The sequence below is a fragment of the Micropterus salmoides genome, unplaced genomic scaffold (genome assembly GCF_014851395.1).
Source record: "Micropterus salmoides isolate LMB-PRFRI ecotype aquatic unplaced genomic scaffold, ASM1485139v1 Ms_hic_scaffold_4, whole genome shotgun sequence".
NCBI classification, from domain to species: domain Eukaryota; kingdom Metazoa; phylum Chordata; class Actinopteri; order Centrarchiformes; family Centrarchidae; genus Micropterus; species Micropterus salmoides.
In genome coordinates this window covers 35,766,416-35,782,165 of record NW_024043372.1, presented here as the reverse complement: position 1 = coordinate 35,782,165, position 15,750 = coordinate 35,766,416, and the positions used below count along the sequence as shown (strand labels likewise).

The 15,750-nt window shown below is 40.3% G+C and overlaps 1 protein-coding gene across 1 annotated transcript; it reads left to right on the top strand.

The window, feature by feature from the left end:
- Positions 1–12,682: 12,682 nt before the first annotated feature.
- Positions 12,683–14,326, top strand: g0s2 (G0/G1 switch 2). The gene is made up of 2 exons (XM_038697064.1): positions 12,683–12,840; positions 13,264–14,326. Exon 2 carries the CDS (start codon positions 13,321–13,323, stop codon positions 13,678–13,680), a length of 360 nt encoding a protein of 119 aa, XP_038552992.1. The 5' UTR covers positions 12,683–12,840; positions 13,264–13,320; the 3' UTR covers positions 13,681–14,326.
- The last annotated feature ends 1,424 nt before the right edge of the window (positions 14,327–15,750 follow it).

Sequence of the window (15,750 nt, the reverse complement as noted above, 5' to 3'; positions counted from 1 at the left end):
TAATTGGCAGTAGCTTTCCAAAGCTGAAGTTTAATTGATTGATGTCACACATATTGTATCATTTTCAAATGGTAAAGCATATTTATATTGTTGTATACTAACTGCTAAAACAGTATATGACGAGTAGTATGTTGTACATAGTGTTTAGAATTGGTATGATGGATTTGGTAGCAGCTTTAGCCTTTTAAACTAAATGCTACATGCAATTTAAAAAAATGTAATTATTTGTGATTGTACTCATGGACAAAATACCTTTCGTGTGCACAAATAAAATAGCTGCCATGTACTTGTTTATACCTTTAAAAAGTACATGAAAAAAGTCCTACATACATTAGCTTGTTAACATGTAAAGCCTATAGGCTAAACCTATAAACATTTCCTATAGGCTTCTATAAGAAAGTTGCACCACTAACATAACCATTAAAACTAGAGTCAAATATTTAATGAAAGTTAAGCTAACAAAGTCACACTGAAAACAATGTCATAATTAAATAAATGGGGGGAAGGGGCTGATAAAATGCAACATCAGGCTTCACACATCTTGTGTCATTCACACAAAATAGCATAGTACATAAACAAATATTTTCATTTCTTGTGTACTGTGTGTGTAACTGTGAAAATCGACAACATATGTGCACAGTCCAAAATTGGACACAGTGTATGTTTGGTTGACAATCTTTCCACCGTAGCTGACAAAGACTGGAATTCCTTAAATCTCATCTTTAAAACAAACCTGTGTCGCTAAAGTCCAACCATGTCATATTATACATGTACAGTATGTCGAGACATAATGCAGAATTAAATTGATTGATCTGTAAATATTTCATTATTCATTTATTATAAAAATGCATTACGCAACACTATTTAGTGTTCTTTTCCAACCAGAAAATAACACAGCTCTGGGGTTGAAATATTGTCACACAGATATACTCACACTTTCCTCCCCAGCCACAATACCTGCCGGCAGCGTTTCAGCTTTGCCAAGCTGTGTGGTAACCGGGAAAGAGTCCTGCTGATGATCACCTGTGTGTAAGGAATTGTAGCCCGAGGGCCAGCTGAACACACACATTATGTTTTTCTCCATTCTCCGCAGACACACTGACTAAGTACAAGTACAGGGTGTGTCTTCTGACTCAACTAACACACACAGGCTACTGTGCACAGGCTACTGTGCACTTTGTGTACCTGTATGTAACTTCAGACATGTACCGTCACGCCATCACTGGCTCTCAATAGTAGCTGTAGCTGTGATTTATTTCTTGGTAACAGTCTGGGGTTTCTGGGGTTCTTTCAAACCTGGAACTTGGTCAGTGACATGAAGCAAAGACTGCTTTATTGGAGTAACTGGTGTCATGTTGGAAGGTGGTGAACATCACAGAAGAGCAAGATAAGAGAGAAACCCCACCTCGGCAGATCACTGTGCTGTTCATACTACACAACTTGCCGTCTTCTGACGGGGGTCTTGAAGTCCTTGTGGCGTTCACATTAAATGACTGATCGATGACAGGGGGTCACACACTACACGAGCTGACAGCGGCTGTGTCACCCGACGCTGGTCTCCAAACGACATTTTGTCAAGAGAGAGAAAAGTGGCACGGGAAATGACGCAAAACCACACAAGAAACAGCTGTTGTTTGTTATTATTACAGGTAGCAGGGATTGTCTGTGTTACAGAGAGAGCTGGAGCGGAGTAAAAAGTAGCTGTTTGCTCTCATTGGCTGGATGTTGCGTCAGCCGACTCCTCCAGATATTTGGCATGCTATCTGGCTGGCGTCAGCGATGCTTCGGGGAGCTATTTGATGCGTCGCTGAGTAGTTTACACATGATCGCTGATTTAGCTCAGCGACTGGCAAATTGGGCTTCAAATCATGTAGTATGAACTAGGTTTAAGACAGTGGTAAAAAGACGCTAATCCTTAAAGTAACCCTTTAAATTAACTTCTGCATGCCTTTAAGATGTCTGCATTAAAGGTTGTTAGTGTATAGTGGGTATAAGATACAGACTCAGTCAATTTAGATGCAGATATACATATAGATCGTTGATTTCAGGAAAAAGGAGATAAAGACACACACTCCTGTCCACATCAGTGGAGCTGAGGTGGAGCAGGTGAACAGTTTCAGGTTCCTGGGAATCTCAGAGAACCTGACATGGTCGTCTCACATCTCCACGCTGGAGAAGAAAGATTTAAAAATATGCCTTTATTTCTTAAGGAAGCTTTAGAAGACCAAATTCCCGTGCCAAGTTCTTATCAGCTTTTACAGAGGAGCAACAGAAAGCATCCTGACTGGAAACATCACTAACTGGCATGGGATGTGCAGGGCCCAGGACCGGAGGGCTCTGCAGCGGGTGATTCAAACTGCTCAGAAGATCATTGGTACCCATCTCCTGAGCATCAGTGATATCAGTGAGGTGCCTGCAGAGCCCAAAGGATACTAAAGGACAGTACCCACCCAGCCACAGCCTGTTCACCCTGCTGCCTTCTGGGAAGAGATATAGAAGTTTCTGCTGCAGCACCACCAGACTGCAGAGCAGCTTTCCCCCCCAAGCTACCAGACTTTTAAACTCAAATTCATCCTCAGCACTGCTCCATTGAATGTAGTTTATTTCTGTTTACCATTTTTATTTTTTTTTGTTTTTATATGAATGTATATTGTCTGCTCTGTAGCAGAAGGGATTTACAAACTCACTTTCACTCTATAACCTGTTGTATTGTGAGAAATAAAACAACCTTGTACCTTGATTAACTAAAATATGGATTGCAGACACACACACACATGCACGTTATTAATTGTATTAGGCACACCTGTGCAATGTAATGCATGCCTAGGCAAGATTGTTTCCAGGGACTGGTAGCATCTGGCAAGGTCAAAACAAATCAAACTTTTGGTGCTAGTAACCATTATAGATATCACAAACAACAAAGAAATTGTGTCATGTATATTCACCCTGAAATCATTACTTTGTGGTGTGTTTGATGCTGCTTCAGCTACTTCAACAGTTGAGGGCACACACTAGGCACTCACACCTAGACACAAACTGCAATGTACATTCAACAAAATGACTGGCAGAGTGCGAGAGCGAACAAGAGATGGGTTAGCTGGATATTTATGGAAGTAGGGGAGTGGCATGATTGGTGTGTGCTCCTGCTCCTGAAACTCTGCTGGTAGCTCCCTTAGTTACCAAGTAGGGGTGGGCGATAGGGCAAAAATATCATATCATGATTTATTTCAGGCAGGATCACGATTCATGATCTTATAATGATTAATTTCATGTTGGTTTTTAAGAAAAAGTTATTGGTTTGTTGGTTTAATAGATAAAAATAACACTACTTTATTGATTGTTTACAACGTTGACTAATGATTCATCCAAACAACAAAGAACTGATTCATTTTGTTCTTATAACATTGCTTGCTAGTCCCATTAACTGTTTCAGATTACATTATCCTCTGCAGAACAAATCTGACAACCTATTATTGTGTTGTCAATATCAACCAGTGTTGTTTTTGCATTTACTTTCTTAATGTGTGCCTGAAACACTTCCTGACTACAGACAAACAAACCTAGATTATAATCACATTACTTGCTTGCTTACTGCTTGCAGGTCTTTGTACTATGTGTGAGCAAGAGTGAATTTGCATTCCAGATAATGACCTAAGGTAAAGAACTTCTGACAAGGACTCTTATTGTAAACAAATAACAATACCACTTTTACCACAAACTCACACGCTCAGACCAAAGGCTTAAGGTGGCTTTTCTCTGCGTCTAGGGGCTCCCTCCAAAACGTCTTTCAAACAATAAGATTAAAATAAGGAGACTTACACATGCTTATTCACCACTTCTTGACCTAGTTGCACTTCCTTGTTTGAAAGAAAAGGCAGTTTTGTTTTTAGTGGCTAATACAAGAAATGACACAGTGATAAGAGGTGGGTGATAAACGTTACTGATTAAGAGCAACAGATGACACTAATGTAGGTAATGGCAATCCCTAAAAACTGCAGCCTACCTGAGACAGGAGTTTTGAAGCTAATACCAATATCTATATTATTATTTATTAGATAGTTAAAAATAAATCTGATGAAGACATATCAACCTGTGATTCCCCATATTTGGCAAATTTGGTGATAGGCTTATTGGCCTACAGGTTCTGACCTCATCACTGCTACAAGGACACACAAAGATCAGCAGAGCAGAGACTGAGGAGTAACAGCATAGACTCAGAGCATAGTTTCCATTCCAATAGGGTGGCGTTACTTTTGTTAACAAAAACTGTGATAAAACACATTTATCATCAACCTTTTTTTTCCAATGACAGGACATTGACTGGATGAAACTCAATTAAACAATAACTGTGTGACCAAAAAAACAGAGGTGACTGTTCAAAAATGAAAACCAAATCAAATCAAACAATCACTTAATCCAAATCTGTTTTCATTTGAGGGCTTCATATTTCTCTTCCTGCATCCCCGAGTCATCCTCCTTGTGGCTGTGCACACGAGCAGCACATTGCAAACAGTGCTATAGCCTGGAGCTAACTTTACCCTACAGCTGAAATTATATACAGTGGAGGGAAAGAAACATAAACGTGGTGACCAACTTCTTACAACTAGTGGAACCCATTTGAAATTTGTTCTTGATCTATTTTGTCAACTACAAAAAAACAAACAGACATTGGTTGAAGATAATATTAGTTAATCACAATACTATACACTATATCTGAGAACATGACTGCCACATATACATATAAAATATGCATTAACGTGATCATTGGCATTTTCTCCAATCATATAATTACTAGAACTTAAGTAAGCAGATTAGTAAAAGAATGGCAATGACTGCTGGATATGAAAAAGGAAAGTGTAGTTGAAACAGCCTACTAAAGTATTATGATAATAATAATTTAGTTCACAATAACAGGCTGAAGACACTTTGTGGCAGGAGCAAAACTAGAAAAATTATGACTTCTGATAAGGTTTGCTAATTTATTGAAACATAGAAGTACAGATTGATAGGCAGCATGTAAGATATTATTTATGAAGGATTTAAGTTGGAGAAGGGATTGAGAGCCATCAATTTTGTTTTGGATGTGAGGAAATTTATTTGATATTTGAATAGTTTTTAGTTACTCAAGTATGGATTCAGTCACTGAAATTAGTTATTTGTTAGTAAGCTCTGCTTTGATTATTTTTCATTTGAATAGCTCCTTGAGATTAAAGAAAAAAGTTTTTTAAATTAATTGTTTCATTCTAGTTTCTTGGTTGTATGGCCTGACATCTAACTGTCTTCTTCTTTTTCGAGGTGTCAAAGCCGTCCAAATTCTAAAGTGAGTGTGCAAAGTTAAGTGAAGAAGTTAAAGATAAAATAAAAGACGTCAGATAAGAGATGGAGAAAGCTCAGAATAAAGGGAAAATAGGGAGAAACAGTTAGACCAACTGGTAGATAATATTGACATACGATATAGTCGTTAGTGAGGGAAAAGTAGTCACTGAGACGGAATAATGAAAGAGCCCACCGTGTTAGATAAGGTCTAAATAGATATACCCCCAGATGAAGAAACGTATACAGCAAGTGGAAGAAAGATATAAGTAAGTGCATTTAAGGGCCAGTACAGGCAGAAGAAGAAGGAAAAAAAGAATTAGGGTCTTTCAATGGTTCAGTTAGGATAACAAGGAGAGATGGAAAAAGAGAGGCTATAATAGATAGGGAGGAGATGAGAGCTAGATTTGAATAGGAAAAAAACAACAACTCCCAAACAAAGAAGTGAAAAGTTAAAACAGGTGGCAGAAAGACAAAAGATCTGCCTATAGACCGAGGCACCTGCAGAGCACAACGAACCATGAGACATGACGACAGCGAGACAGAGCTACAATGGACAAGATGGCAGCGCTGAAGTTTCATGCTAGGAGAAGAGAGAGAGCAGCTTCGAAATGGACACAGCAGAATCTGACTGTGTGGAAGAGAGGGAGGGCCACAAACGAGCGGTGATACAGGAGGCGTTCCACAGAGAGGCGTGTCAACCTGATGCATCACAGGCCCAAGCCCACCTCCACTGACGTCAGCATCTTCCCAATGCTGAGGACACAGCCAGTCAGACCACATCTACCATCTACAGTTGAATCACAAAAAGGACAACACCACCTTGTGAACCTAACAGCACAAAGTTTAAAAAGGTCAAGAAGGCTTTACAGTGAAAATGAACTTTGGCCAAAATGCTCTCACATGAGACTGAGTGCTGACAGAGACACCACCAAAGAAGAGCTCTCTGTCTCACCATGATCAACATTACAAATAGTCAGACTGTCAGAGGCCTTGAAAACTGCAACATCTGCTGAAAAAGAACTGTTTGAAGACTGACCCCAAAAGATTTTGGGAGTAGGAGTGTTGATAATTTGTAGGAGAAGAAAAAATAGATAGGGGAAGAAAGAAGAAAATAGGGACTGATGTTAAATCCAAAAAAAGACAGACAAAGAATAAGGTTAGCTCAGGATCTATAAAATAGCAAGATATGTCATTAATAATTGATTCATTAACACAAATATACTGAGTTAATAACTTTGGTGTCCTACTCTCCTCCATCAGCCACTTGTTACTGAATTTCAGCAAACAGGGATCAGAACATCAAGCATTCCTTCTGTTTTTAAACAGAGTTTTAGGAAAAGGGGATCTAGTGGGATTATTTTATAATATAAATGTTTTGAGATCACTGTCTGCTCTGGATTTGTGCAGAGGAACAGCCAGCGCAGAGCTCCTCGGTGTAGCAGATACAATGACAGGCAGTAGGTAGTATTAGTAAACTAGTGTGGAAGAATTTTAGTGCACTAATGAATAATGTGTTATTTGAGAGTGTTATTTCAAGATTTACTATTTGCACGTCCAATAGCAATGTAATTCAATACACAGATAAACAGGAGGTTAGAAGGGTTAAACTGCAAGCAAATGGAATATCTAGGAAGCAAACTCATGTTGAAAAAGATATTTTCCTCACAGACAGAGACGATAGTTAAAGTTTCCAAACTACAAACAGTAGGATAAAGCTAGCTTATTGGTCATAGAAAGATACAGTTGCAAGCGAGGTAAATAATCCTTCACAGCCACTCAAAGACCAGAGGAGGCCACTCTCCTATGGTGCCTCGTGAGGCAGACGCAGCAGCAGGCAAAATCAAGCGCGACCTGCACCACCACAGAGACAACTTTGACTGTCACCAGGTATGAGTCCAAGTGAACCGGCAAAGGGAAGAACAAGACTGAAACTACAAATGACTGAGCGCCCTCAAATTGGTACCCAGTCTGTTCCCCAAGAAACCTGAATGCCAAAAAGAGTTCCACAGTACAACAGGCAACTTTCAAAATGGACATCATACATTTTATGTTTATCGGACATTTTGCACCATTCTGAAGTGTCACGTGAATGATTGTCAGACGTCTCGGGTTACACGTGTAGCCCTTGTTCCCCGAGAAGGGGAACGAGACACTGCGTCGGTGACGACACTATGGGAACGCCTCTGGGCGTGGCAGGGCTGAAATCATGAATGAAACTACTCCATTCCTATTGGAATTGCTAGAACGGTAGCGTGTGACGGCGTAACTGGAGGCGTATATAAGCACGCCGGCACGCAGGACACATTAGCTCTTTGCTATAAAGCAAGGCACTCCAGGAGGGGTGAGGTGTGGCGGACCGACGCAGTCTCTTGTTCCCCTTCTCGTGGAACAAGGGTTATGTAAGTAACCCGAGACGTTCCCCTTCGAGGGAAAGTGTTTCACAGTGATGGTGCGGCCTAGCTTCACTCTGGTCACTGAGGACAAAATGGACCCGACGTGTGCAGGAGACAGATGGGCCCGCGTCATCGTTGAGTCCCACACCACCCCTAGGAACGTAGTCTGTTGGGCGGGCGTCAGCACGCTCTTCTTCGCGTTGAGCCGCAGCTCCAAACGCTGAAGGTGGGCGAGGACAACATCTCAATGCCGAACCGCTAACTCTCGAGACTGAGCCAGAATGAGCCAGTCGTCAATGTAGTTCAGTATGCGGATGCCCTGGAGCCTCATCGGGGCCAGAGCTGCATCTATGCACTTGGTGAACGTGCGAGGGGAGAGTGCTAGGCCGAATGGCTGGAACGCCGCGCCCCCAATGGCGAACCTCAGGAACTTCCTGTGAGAGGGACGGATGGAGAAATATGCGTCTCGCAGACCTATCGTGACAAACCAATCCTCGGATTGGATGTGACTGACGATGGCGGGGATGGCGGGGATGGCGAGCATCTTGAACCCGAATTGGTTCAGGGACCGCAGATCTAAATCGGACGCACCCCTCCATCCTTTTTGGGAACTATGAAGTACCAGCTGTAGAACCCGGACTCCCTGACTGGCGGGGAAATAAGTTCTACGGCCCCCTTTTTCAGCAGAGAGTGAACTTCTTGTCCCAACACCTGGCTCTGCCCCGAGTGCACCGCAGTCCAGACCACCCCATTGAATCTGGGGGCCCCCTCGAGAGCTGCCTGGGCATGCGGCGGAGTTCCCTCAAAGGGGAACCCTATTACGGTGTGAGGAACACATATGAATAGCGCGTCAGTCAGTCAGTCAGTCAGTCAGTCAGTCAGTCAGTCAGTTTCCTGTCAATCAGTGGCAGCTCAAGAACTGAAAACGTTAAACTGTATTCCGTGGTGATATCAGCGAATTGTTGCCGCTTGTACCAATGGTTTACCTTTAATCCAACCTGACTGTACACCTATATTATTATAAAATTATACGGAGAACCAAACTTCCTGCCAGACACCTCCGATCACCGGCTGGTAAGATGCTGGTTGGCTCTGGCCAACATCACCTACATGCTACCTGGCGGCCCGCAGTTGCGTTCAGGGCCTGATAAAACGTGACTTTCTCAAATGGACAGATGACGAGAAGTCGGCCTGTCACAAAGTACTGTAATTAAGTTAACGTTTTGGCCCTTTCCAGGTTTCACACTGTTTTAGCTCAGATATTTGTTTAATGAACAAAATTGACATACAAAAGGTAAAAATCACAACTTACATCCCTGATCCTATAAACAAAAAGAAACCTGTAACTCACTCATCAGAAGTTCACTCTACGGGCCTTTTCCTAATAACGTCAAAACGATGCAAGAAATATGACGTGAGGATATCCAAGCACGTTATCATGCATGACAGGGAAAAGATCACTGGACAAACAGATTTCCCAATTCTGAGCAAGCCATGTTACTTTTTAGAATAAAACAACCAAAGCTGCAGGTAGAAATAATATTTAATTTGATAAAATGGTAATTTTTGGAACATTACAATTACAATAAAACACTAAATAATTATTATAAATGAAAATAGGGTAACCTTGAACATTAATTCATTCACTTCATTAATAATTTGTTTATTTTTCACAAGACAATAAATTGTTTCAATTCTTTTGGTGTTATTGGAATACATAACACTTCAAATAAATCTTCACACTAAGCTGTGATCTATCAGCATACAACAAACTAATAGAATGGAGAGTTATTAGATGAGGAGCCTACCATCAAAACTATGAAGTTACTCTTTAAGGCACTTTTTTCATAGTGATCAATTTTGAGACTTTGGTCTATTTTGCTTCCATGTCTTCTTTAACTCTAATGGAAATAAGAACAAGAATACACCTTTAGAAAGTGTTGGTTTTAAGCCTAATACCGTCTGTCTGTTTACATCTGTAGATTTCTTCTATATTAACCAAAACAAGCTAATCTGCATATTTACACAGCACATTTCCGAGGAAAATATGATGATGATGTAATTCATTAACTGGGGAAGTTCTGTGGTGATATGCTTTAGTTATTATCCCATTTACCTGCAGTGACTTGTCAAATGTGTGCAAACTGGCGTATTTTAATTAGTTAACGCCTAAGGCCTATTCATTTATTTAAAAAAAAAAAAAAAAGCATCCCAGAAAAAAAGGGCAGGTGCTGAAGCCCCTTTTGATGTCAATTCAATTCAAATTAGCTTTATTGGCATGAATGTAATAACAACATTGCCAAAGCATCATATATACACAACATAAGAACAATCAGCCCGATACATTTTATTAAACAATTAAAGCATAAAGTAATCAAAGTGTATGTGTGTTTAAAAAAAGAAAGAAGAGAAAATTAAAATAAATAAAACAATAAGCGTGTGTATGTTTAAAAAAATATTAAAAATAAAATAAATAAACAAAACAGTAAGCGTGTGTGTTAAAAAATAAAAATATATTAAGAATAAAATAAATAAATAAAATGTGTCTATGTGTGCACGTGCCTGACTGTCACCTGCTGTCATCTACAGTTTTTTTCTGATCCAGAGGACAATAGGTCAAGAATGTTCCTCAATTCTTGCCTGTGTGTGGACCCTATGGGCGAAAGGCTCACCTCACAAAGTGTGTTGTGCGCTCCTCAATCACGCTAATTAGGCTGTTACAGCTTTGCCATAGTGTGGGGGCGAATAAAGGGCGAATGGGGTGGAAAAACCTCTCTATGCATTGTATTGCAGATTCGATGGCAGATTGAACGCTGGATTATTATTTAATTCATGTTTTATGTTCTATATAAACATAAACATTATTAGTATTTGTTCAGTTTTCAACTTCTCCAAAGTGATCCAACTAGCAGCTTAAACTACAGTCTGTATGTGTGTGCATGCAGGTGAGTGATGGAGAAAGAGATCATAATTTCTTTAAAATCATAATCAGTGAAAGAACACATGAGTTAGTTAAATTCCTACTCAGTATCTGTGCTGGAAGGGTTTTTGCTTTTATTCATCTGTGAAATTCAATCAATGTAAATGGATAATTTATAATTCTACACTACTAACTTCGGTTCCTTCATGTTTTTTGTATCTCTGAATCTTATGTTGTGTCATTTATTTATCCTGGCTAAATGGTCAATATTGACATTTAAAATAGGTAAGTAGATGAACAGACTCACTGCAGTTCTGAATGAATAGAATTTAAAAAAAAAAATTTAATTGCCAATTAAGACCAGAAACATACAGGTTTGTCTTACTGTTGGTTAACTTTGATAATAACAATCAAATAATGATCAATAATCTAATAACACCTCCTTGTTATTTTTTTTACAACCCGTTCTCACTGCCTGACTCGTCACATATGGACGCATGGTGAAAACCCATCTGCGTTACTTTGTAACGCACTGAGGATCCTATAGTTCAACGCAGTGGGTGAAGCCCTGTAGCTCAGTTTATGACAGTAAAGGTAGGTATGATATTTAACAGAAAAGACTGAGTAAGGAGGTGGTTGGGGTGGATGATGGGTCAGAACCCCAACTTTGAACCAGGAGAGGGTGTTCATGTCCCGTGTGAAACAAAAAGTTACGCAAATTACGTAAATTATTCAAGTGACGTAAATTAACTTAGTGTTAACTGACGTACGTACGTAGTTATTTTAACCCAAACCATGATCTTTTCCTAACCTTAACCAAGTAGTTTTGTTGCATAATCCTAACCAAGTACTTTTTGTGCATAAACCTAACCAAACTGTAACGTTTCACAGCTTTAATAATGTGCCTTTTTAAGTAACCGGACGTTGCATAGTTGTTGTGGCTAAGCGTTGCTAACTTGACTGTGGAGCCTGACGGAAAAAGGGGGGACCCAGGGCGTTAAAAAAAAGGGCCTTGACCAAACGTCAATATGTGACGAGTCGGGAGTGAGAATGTGTTGTTTTTTAAAGACAGTTAATGTAATCATGTAATGTCTGCTCCTCTACGTGCATCACGTTTCCCCGTCTGGCACACAGAGAGAATAAGTGGACAGTGTTTCTCTGATGACAGCAGATGTTGTCATTCAGAACAAACATCTCTGCACATCCTGTGCTGCTCCACGTTAGTCAGCATCATGAGTATGTGTGGTACGTGTGATCGACTGTCTGTACTGTACAGCTCCACTCTGACCACAGTTCACAGTAGTAGAAATGCTGCAGGGTAACTTGGTTTACTCAACCTTTCCCCTGATTTGGTGGCTGATGATGTGGAATACTCACATGGAAAACCCCTGGTTGCTTTTAGTCTGCTTACTCTCATAGAAAGAACTTTAACACTATGGATATAATGCCATGGCATCTTAATACTTTCAGAGTATTGACCAGTACCAACAATGTCAAGTAGGCTACTGAATGCTTGTTTTCTGAAATCTTCTGATTAAATGATCATTTTGTTTATTTCACAGTTTTATTTAGGCAAAGCTATAAAGCAACATTAGGAGGCTTCGCTAATTATGTAAAACAAGAAATATTTTTGTAGATAAAATGTGTTGATATGGAGGTGAAGTACCTTTAGACTGATACAATACACAACAATTGAAGAAAACATCTTTGTTTTGTTCTTCAAAATGCAATATAGAAATGTGTTGTCCAGGTGCTAGAAATGCTTTCTTCATTTGCTTTATTTTTTGTATATTTGATTGTGGTTTCTTCTTGGTGTGATACTGTATATGGTATGGTACTGTATTGGCTGGTATTACCTTACCATAACTAACACCAGAACTTCCCTAGTTACACACACACAAGTAGTGCCACTTTAGAATTTAGCTCAAAGTACAGCACTCACTATAAACTCACCTTTGAATGCTACAGACATAAACATTAGTGACAGTACACAACTGGGTCAAAGTTTCTGGCTCAAAGCCTGTTTCATTTGGTTTCCAGAGACAAGCCCCCCCCTCCCATGCTTCATGAATATTCAGCTATCATTGTGTGGGAGGAGAGAAGGAGAGGCTATAAACAACCACAGTATCCAGTAAAGGTATGCCTTGACACAAACTGGAACTCATGAGTGTGGTGAACCTGTGATTAGAACCAACAACAAACTACATCTGAGTAAGTTATTATTTTTCTTTTAAAACATCAGGGATGTACAGGTCATGTATTAAATGTTGTAATGGGATATTAGTTTAGATATTTTCAAATAGCCCGGAGCTGCATATAGCCTACAGCAACATCTGACACTTTGCATCATGTGTAAATCTATGAAAGTGGTCAGTTTCTAATTCTGCTCTATTGTTAATGCAAATTTCAAAGAGCTGATTTGTGACCTGGTCCAATGGCTGCCACTACAATTACGTTCCCAGGACCAAAACTGATGTCTTAAATAGCTGTATTAGTCCGACCAACAGTTTAAATAGCCAGAGGTATTGCGTTTACAAATGTTATATCTGCACATCTGAAAACAGCTGGAACCATCTAATGTTTGCCAGCTTTACATGATCAATGCCTCCATTGTTTTTTGCTCATTTCTACTAGGTCTGCATAAAACTTTCAGCCCACCATTATATCTCAGCTGAAGCAAAGCCAGTGGAAATGGAAAGCATGCAGGAGTTGATCCCCTTCGCTAAAGAGATGCTGAGTCAGAAACCTAGCCGTGGTTTGGTGAAGGTCTACCTGCTGGGTTCGGTCTTTGCAGTGCTGGGGACGGTCATCGGCCTAGTCGAGACAGTGTGTCACCCCCCTTTCTTCTCCGCTGAGCCGACGGACGCAGAGATGGTCCTCATGTTGGCCCAAGAGCAAAGATCTCTTGAGCCCGAGATACAGCACAGTATGGGGGTCAGGGAGAAGGAGGAGCTGGCTCATGAAAACTCGGCTACAACCCAGAGCATGACACTCCACAAGACTCATAGATTCAGCCAGCGGAGCATGGCCAACCGGCTGCACGCTTCCTAAAGCAAGAAGGGTCAACCCCAAGTGACTTGAGATATTTATTAGGGAACTTCTCCTGCTACGCCACTGAGCTGTGCAACACCTACACAGTCTGAAACTTTACACACAAAAGTGCCTGAGCTGCCCGCCATTTTGTGCTGCTTAGTGATTCTGCCTTCTAGTGCTGTTGGAAATGTTTCTTATTACGTCTTCATGCATTGGGCACATGTGAAAGACCCCCAAACACCCCAGTGGCAGCCTACATGGACATACCATTGTGAGAGCATGGAAATAATATCAGTAATACCTTATATGATATAAGTGAAGTGTACATTTATTCATTTAGAACAATGCTGTTGTGGTTCCATGGTTTCCTCCAACTGGTTCCCCAGAGTCCAAAGCAAACGTAGGGTTTGCTAAATGACACAGTAATGTAGTTTTCTTCAGAACAGTCCTGCTGGAAAATATATAAATGCAACTGCACAACTGCGAGTTGTGGACTACATTTAAAAAGTAAAACTGACAAATCTCTCCCGTATTCATCCTTGGAGTGAGCCCTCTTTTCTGAAAAGTGGTCTGTAGGTTAACATGAATGTAGACAGGGTTACAGGAACCCATATGTCTTGTTTTTTTTGGATTTTTTATTTATTAAAAAAGTTGTTGGCAAGTTGTGGCATGCGCTGTAACTACTCGGCTACTAATGGGCTCCATGTAAGCTATCATTTTTCAATGACAAGTAAGAACTTCAGAGCTCAAAGTTAGGAGTTCATGAGGAGTACCTGAAGGCAGCAGGGTGTCTGAGGTGGTAAACTGCTGTGTAGCGCCGCCTGTTGTTTGATGGATGTATCTGATCCCCCCACAGACTGTGTTCAATGAGAGGAATGGTTTTGTAAATACTATACTATATGCAAGTAGTGTAAATATTTCAAACCAATAAAGTTGATTTTATTTATTACGTTCGGCTGCCTCTGGTTTGATTCCTTCAAATGTTTGCTGCACATTTTAGTAGCCAACACATGAGATTAGGCACAGATTCATTTATTGTAAAGAAAACAAAAATAGCAGTCTGATTCTGTCCGTTGATCACTACATGCATTGAGATTATTAGGGATTAGTTTGTATCAGTAGGGTAGTCCATCAGCAAATGTAATTAATCAGAACCCAAAGAATCACCACCCTGGAACTGCAATACCTGAATATAATACAGAAATGATTCATGTTATTGCTCCCGTGTTTCAGCCAAATGTCTACACTGTTAAAGGTAGGCTCTGTGATTCTAATCCAATACGTGTGTTTTTGTCAGCAAATGTCTCTTTAGGCCATCTTCAACCCTATCTACAATGGCACTTTAGAGCGTTGCTAGCTCTCCCTGCCGGCCTCATGTGTCATTGCCCTTCTCCCTGGGAATTCTAGGCACAGAGCCTTCTGTCCACACAGCATATCTAGAAGTGGGAGTAACAACAACATACATGTTTTCAGTGTTTTTCATCTAAGTTAGATCTTAAACTGCCATCATGTTCCTTTTGAAAGTTTTATTTCCTTTAAAGTTTTCTTGATCACGGGCCCTCCCACCTCTGAGTTTTCATCCATTGTTATACATAAATATGACGGGGTGCTTTTCCTTGGTGATTTTAATATTCATGTGCAGTATGTGGTCCTTCCCATTTCCAATCCTGTTGTTTAGACACTTTTAACCTCATTCAATCCGTTAAGGGCCACACCTCAGATCTGGTACTTAAATTTGGTTGCTGCTTCGAGTTTCTTAGTTTGGTAGATATGCATAACACTGACAATAAGGCCACAAGTTCCATTACAGCTCCCTACTCTTAGTTCCTGTCCTACAGCATGCTCTTGCATCGTCAGTGCTGGCCGGTGCAGATAAATTCAGTGATGCCTTAACGGGCAGTGCCTATCCATCCATTGTCATCATTTATGTGGGTTGTGTCTAACTATACTTGACATTGATTTGTTTGTAAACAGTTCCGCAAGTATCTTTGACAAAAATCAACGAATGAGAAATGAGCAGAAGCATAGCATTGCTACTATATTTTGATAAAGACGTAAACTCCCTGCAGCACCAACTTCAGGCTAGTT

Coding starts and splice junctions, on each gene's coding strand:
- g0s2 (XM_038697064.1), top strand. CDS start 13,321: ATGGAAAGCATGCAGGAGTTGATCCCCTTCGCTAAAGAGATGCTGAGT.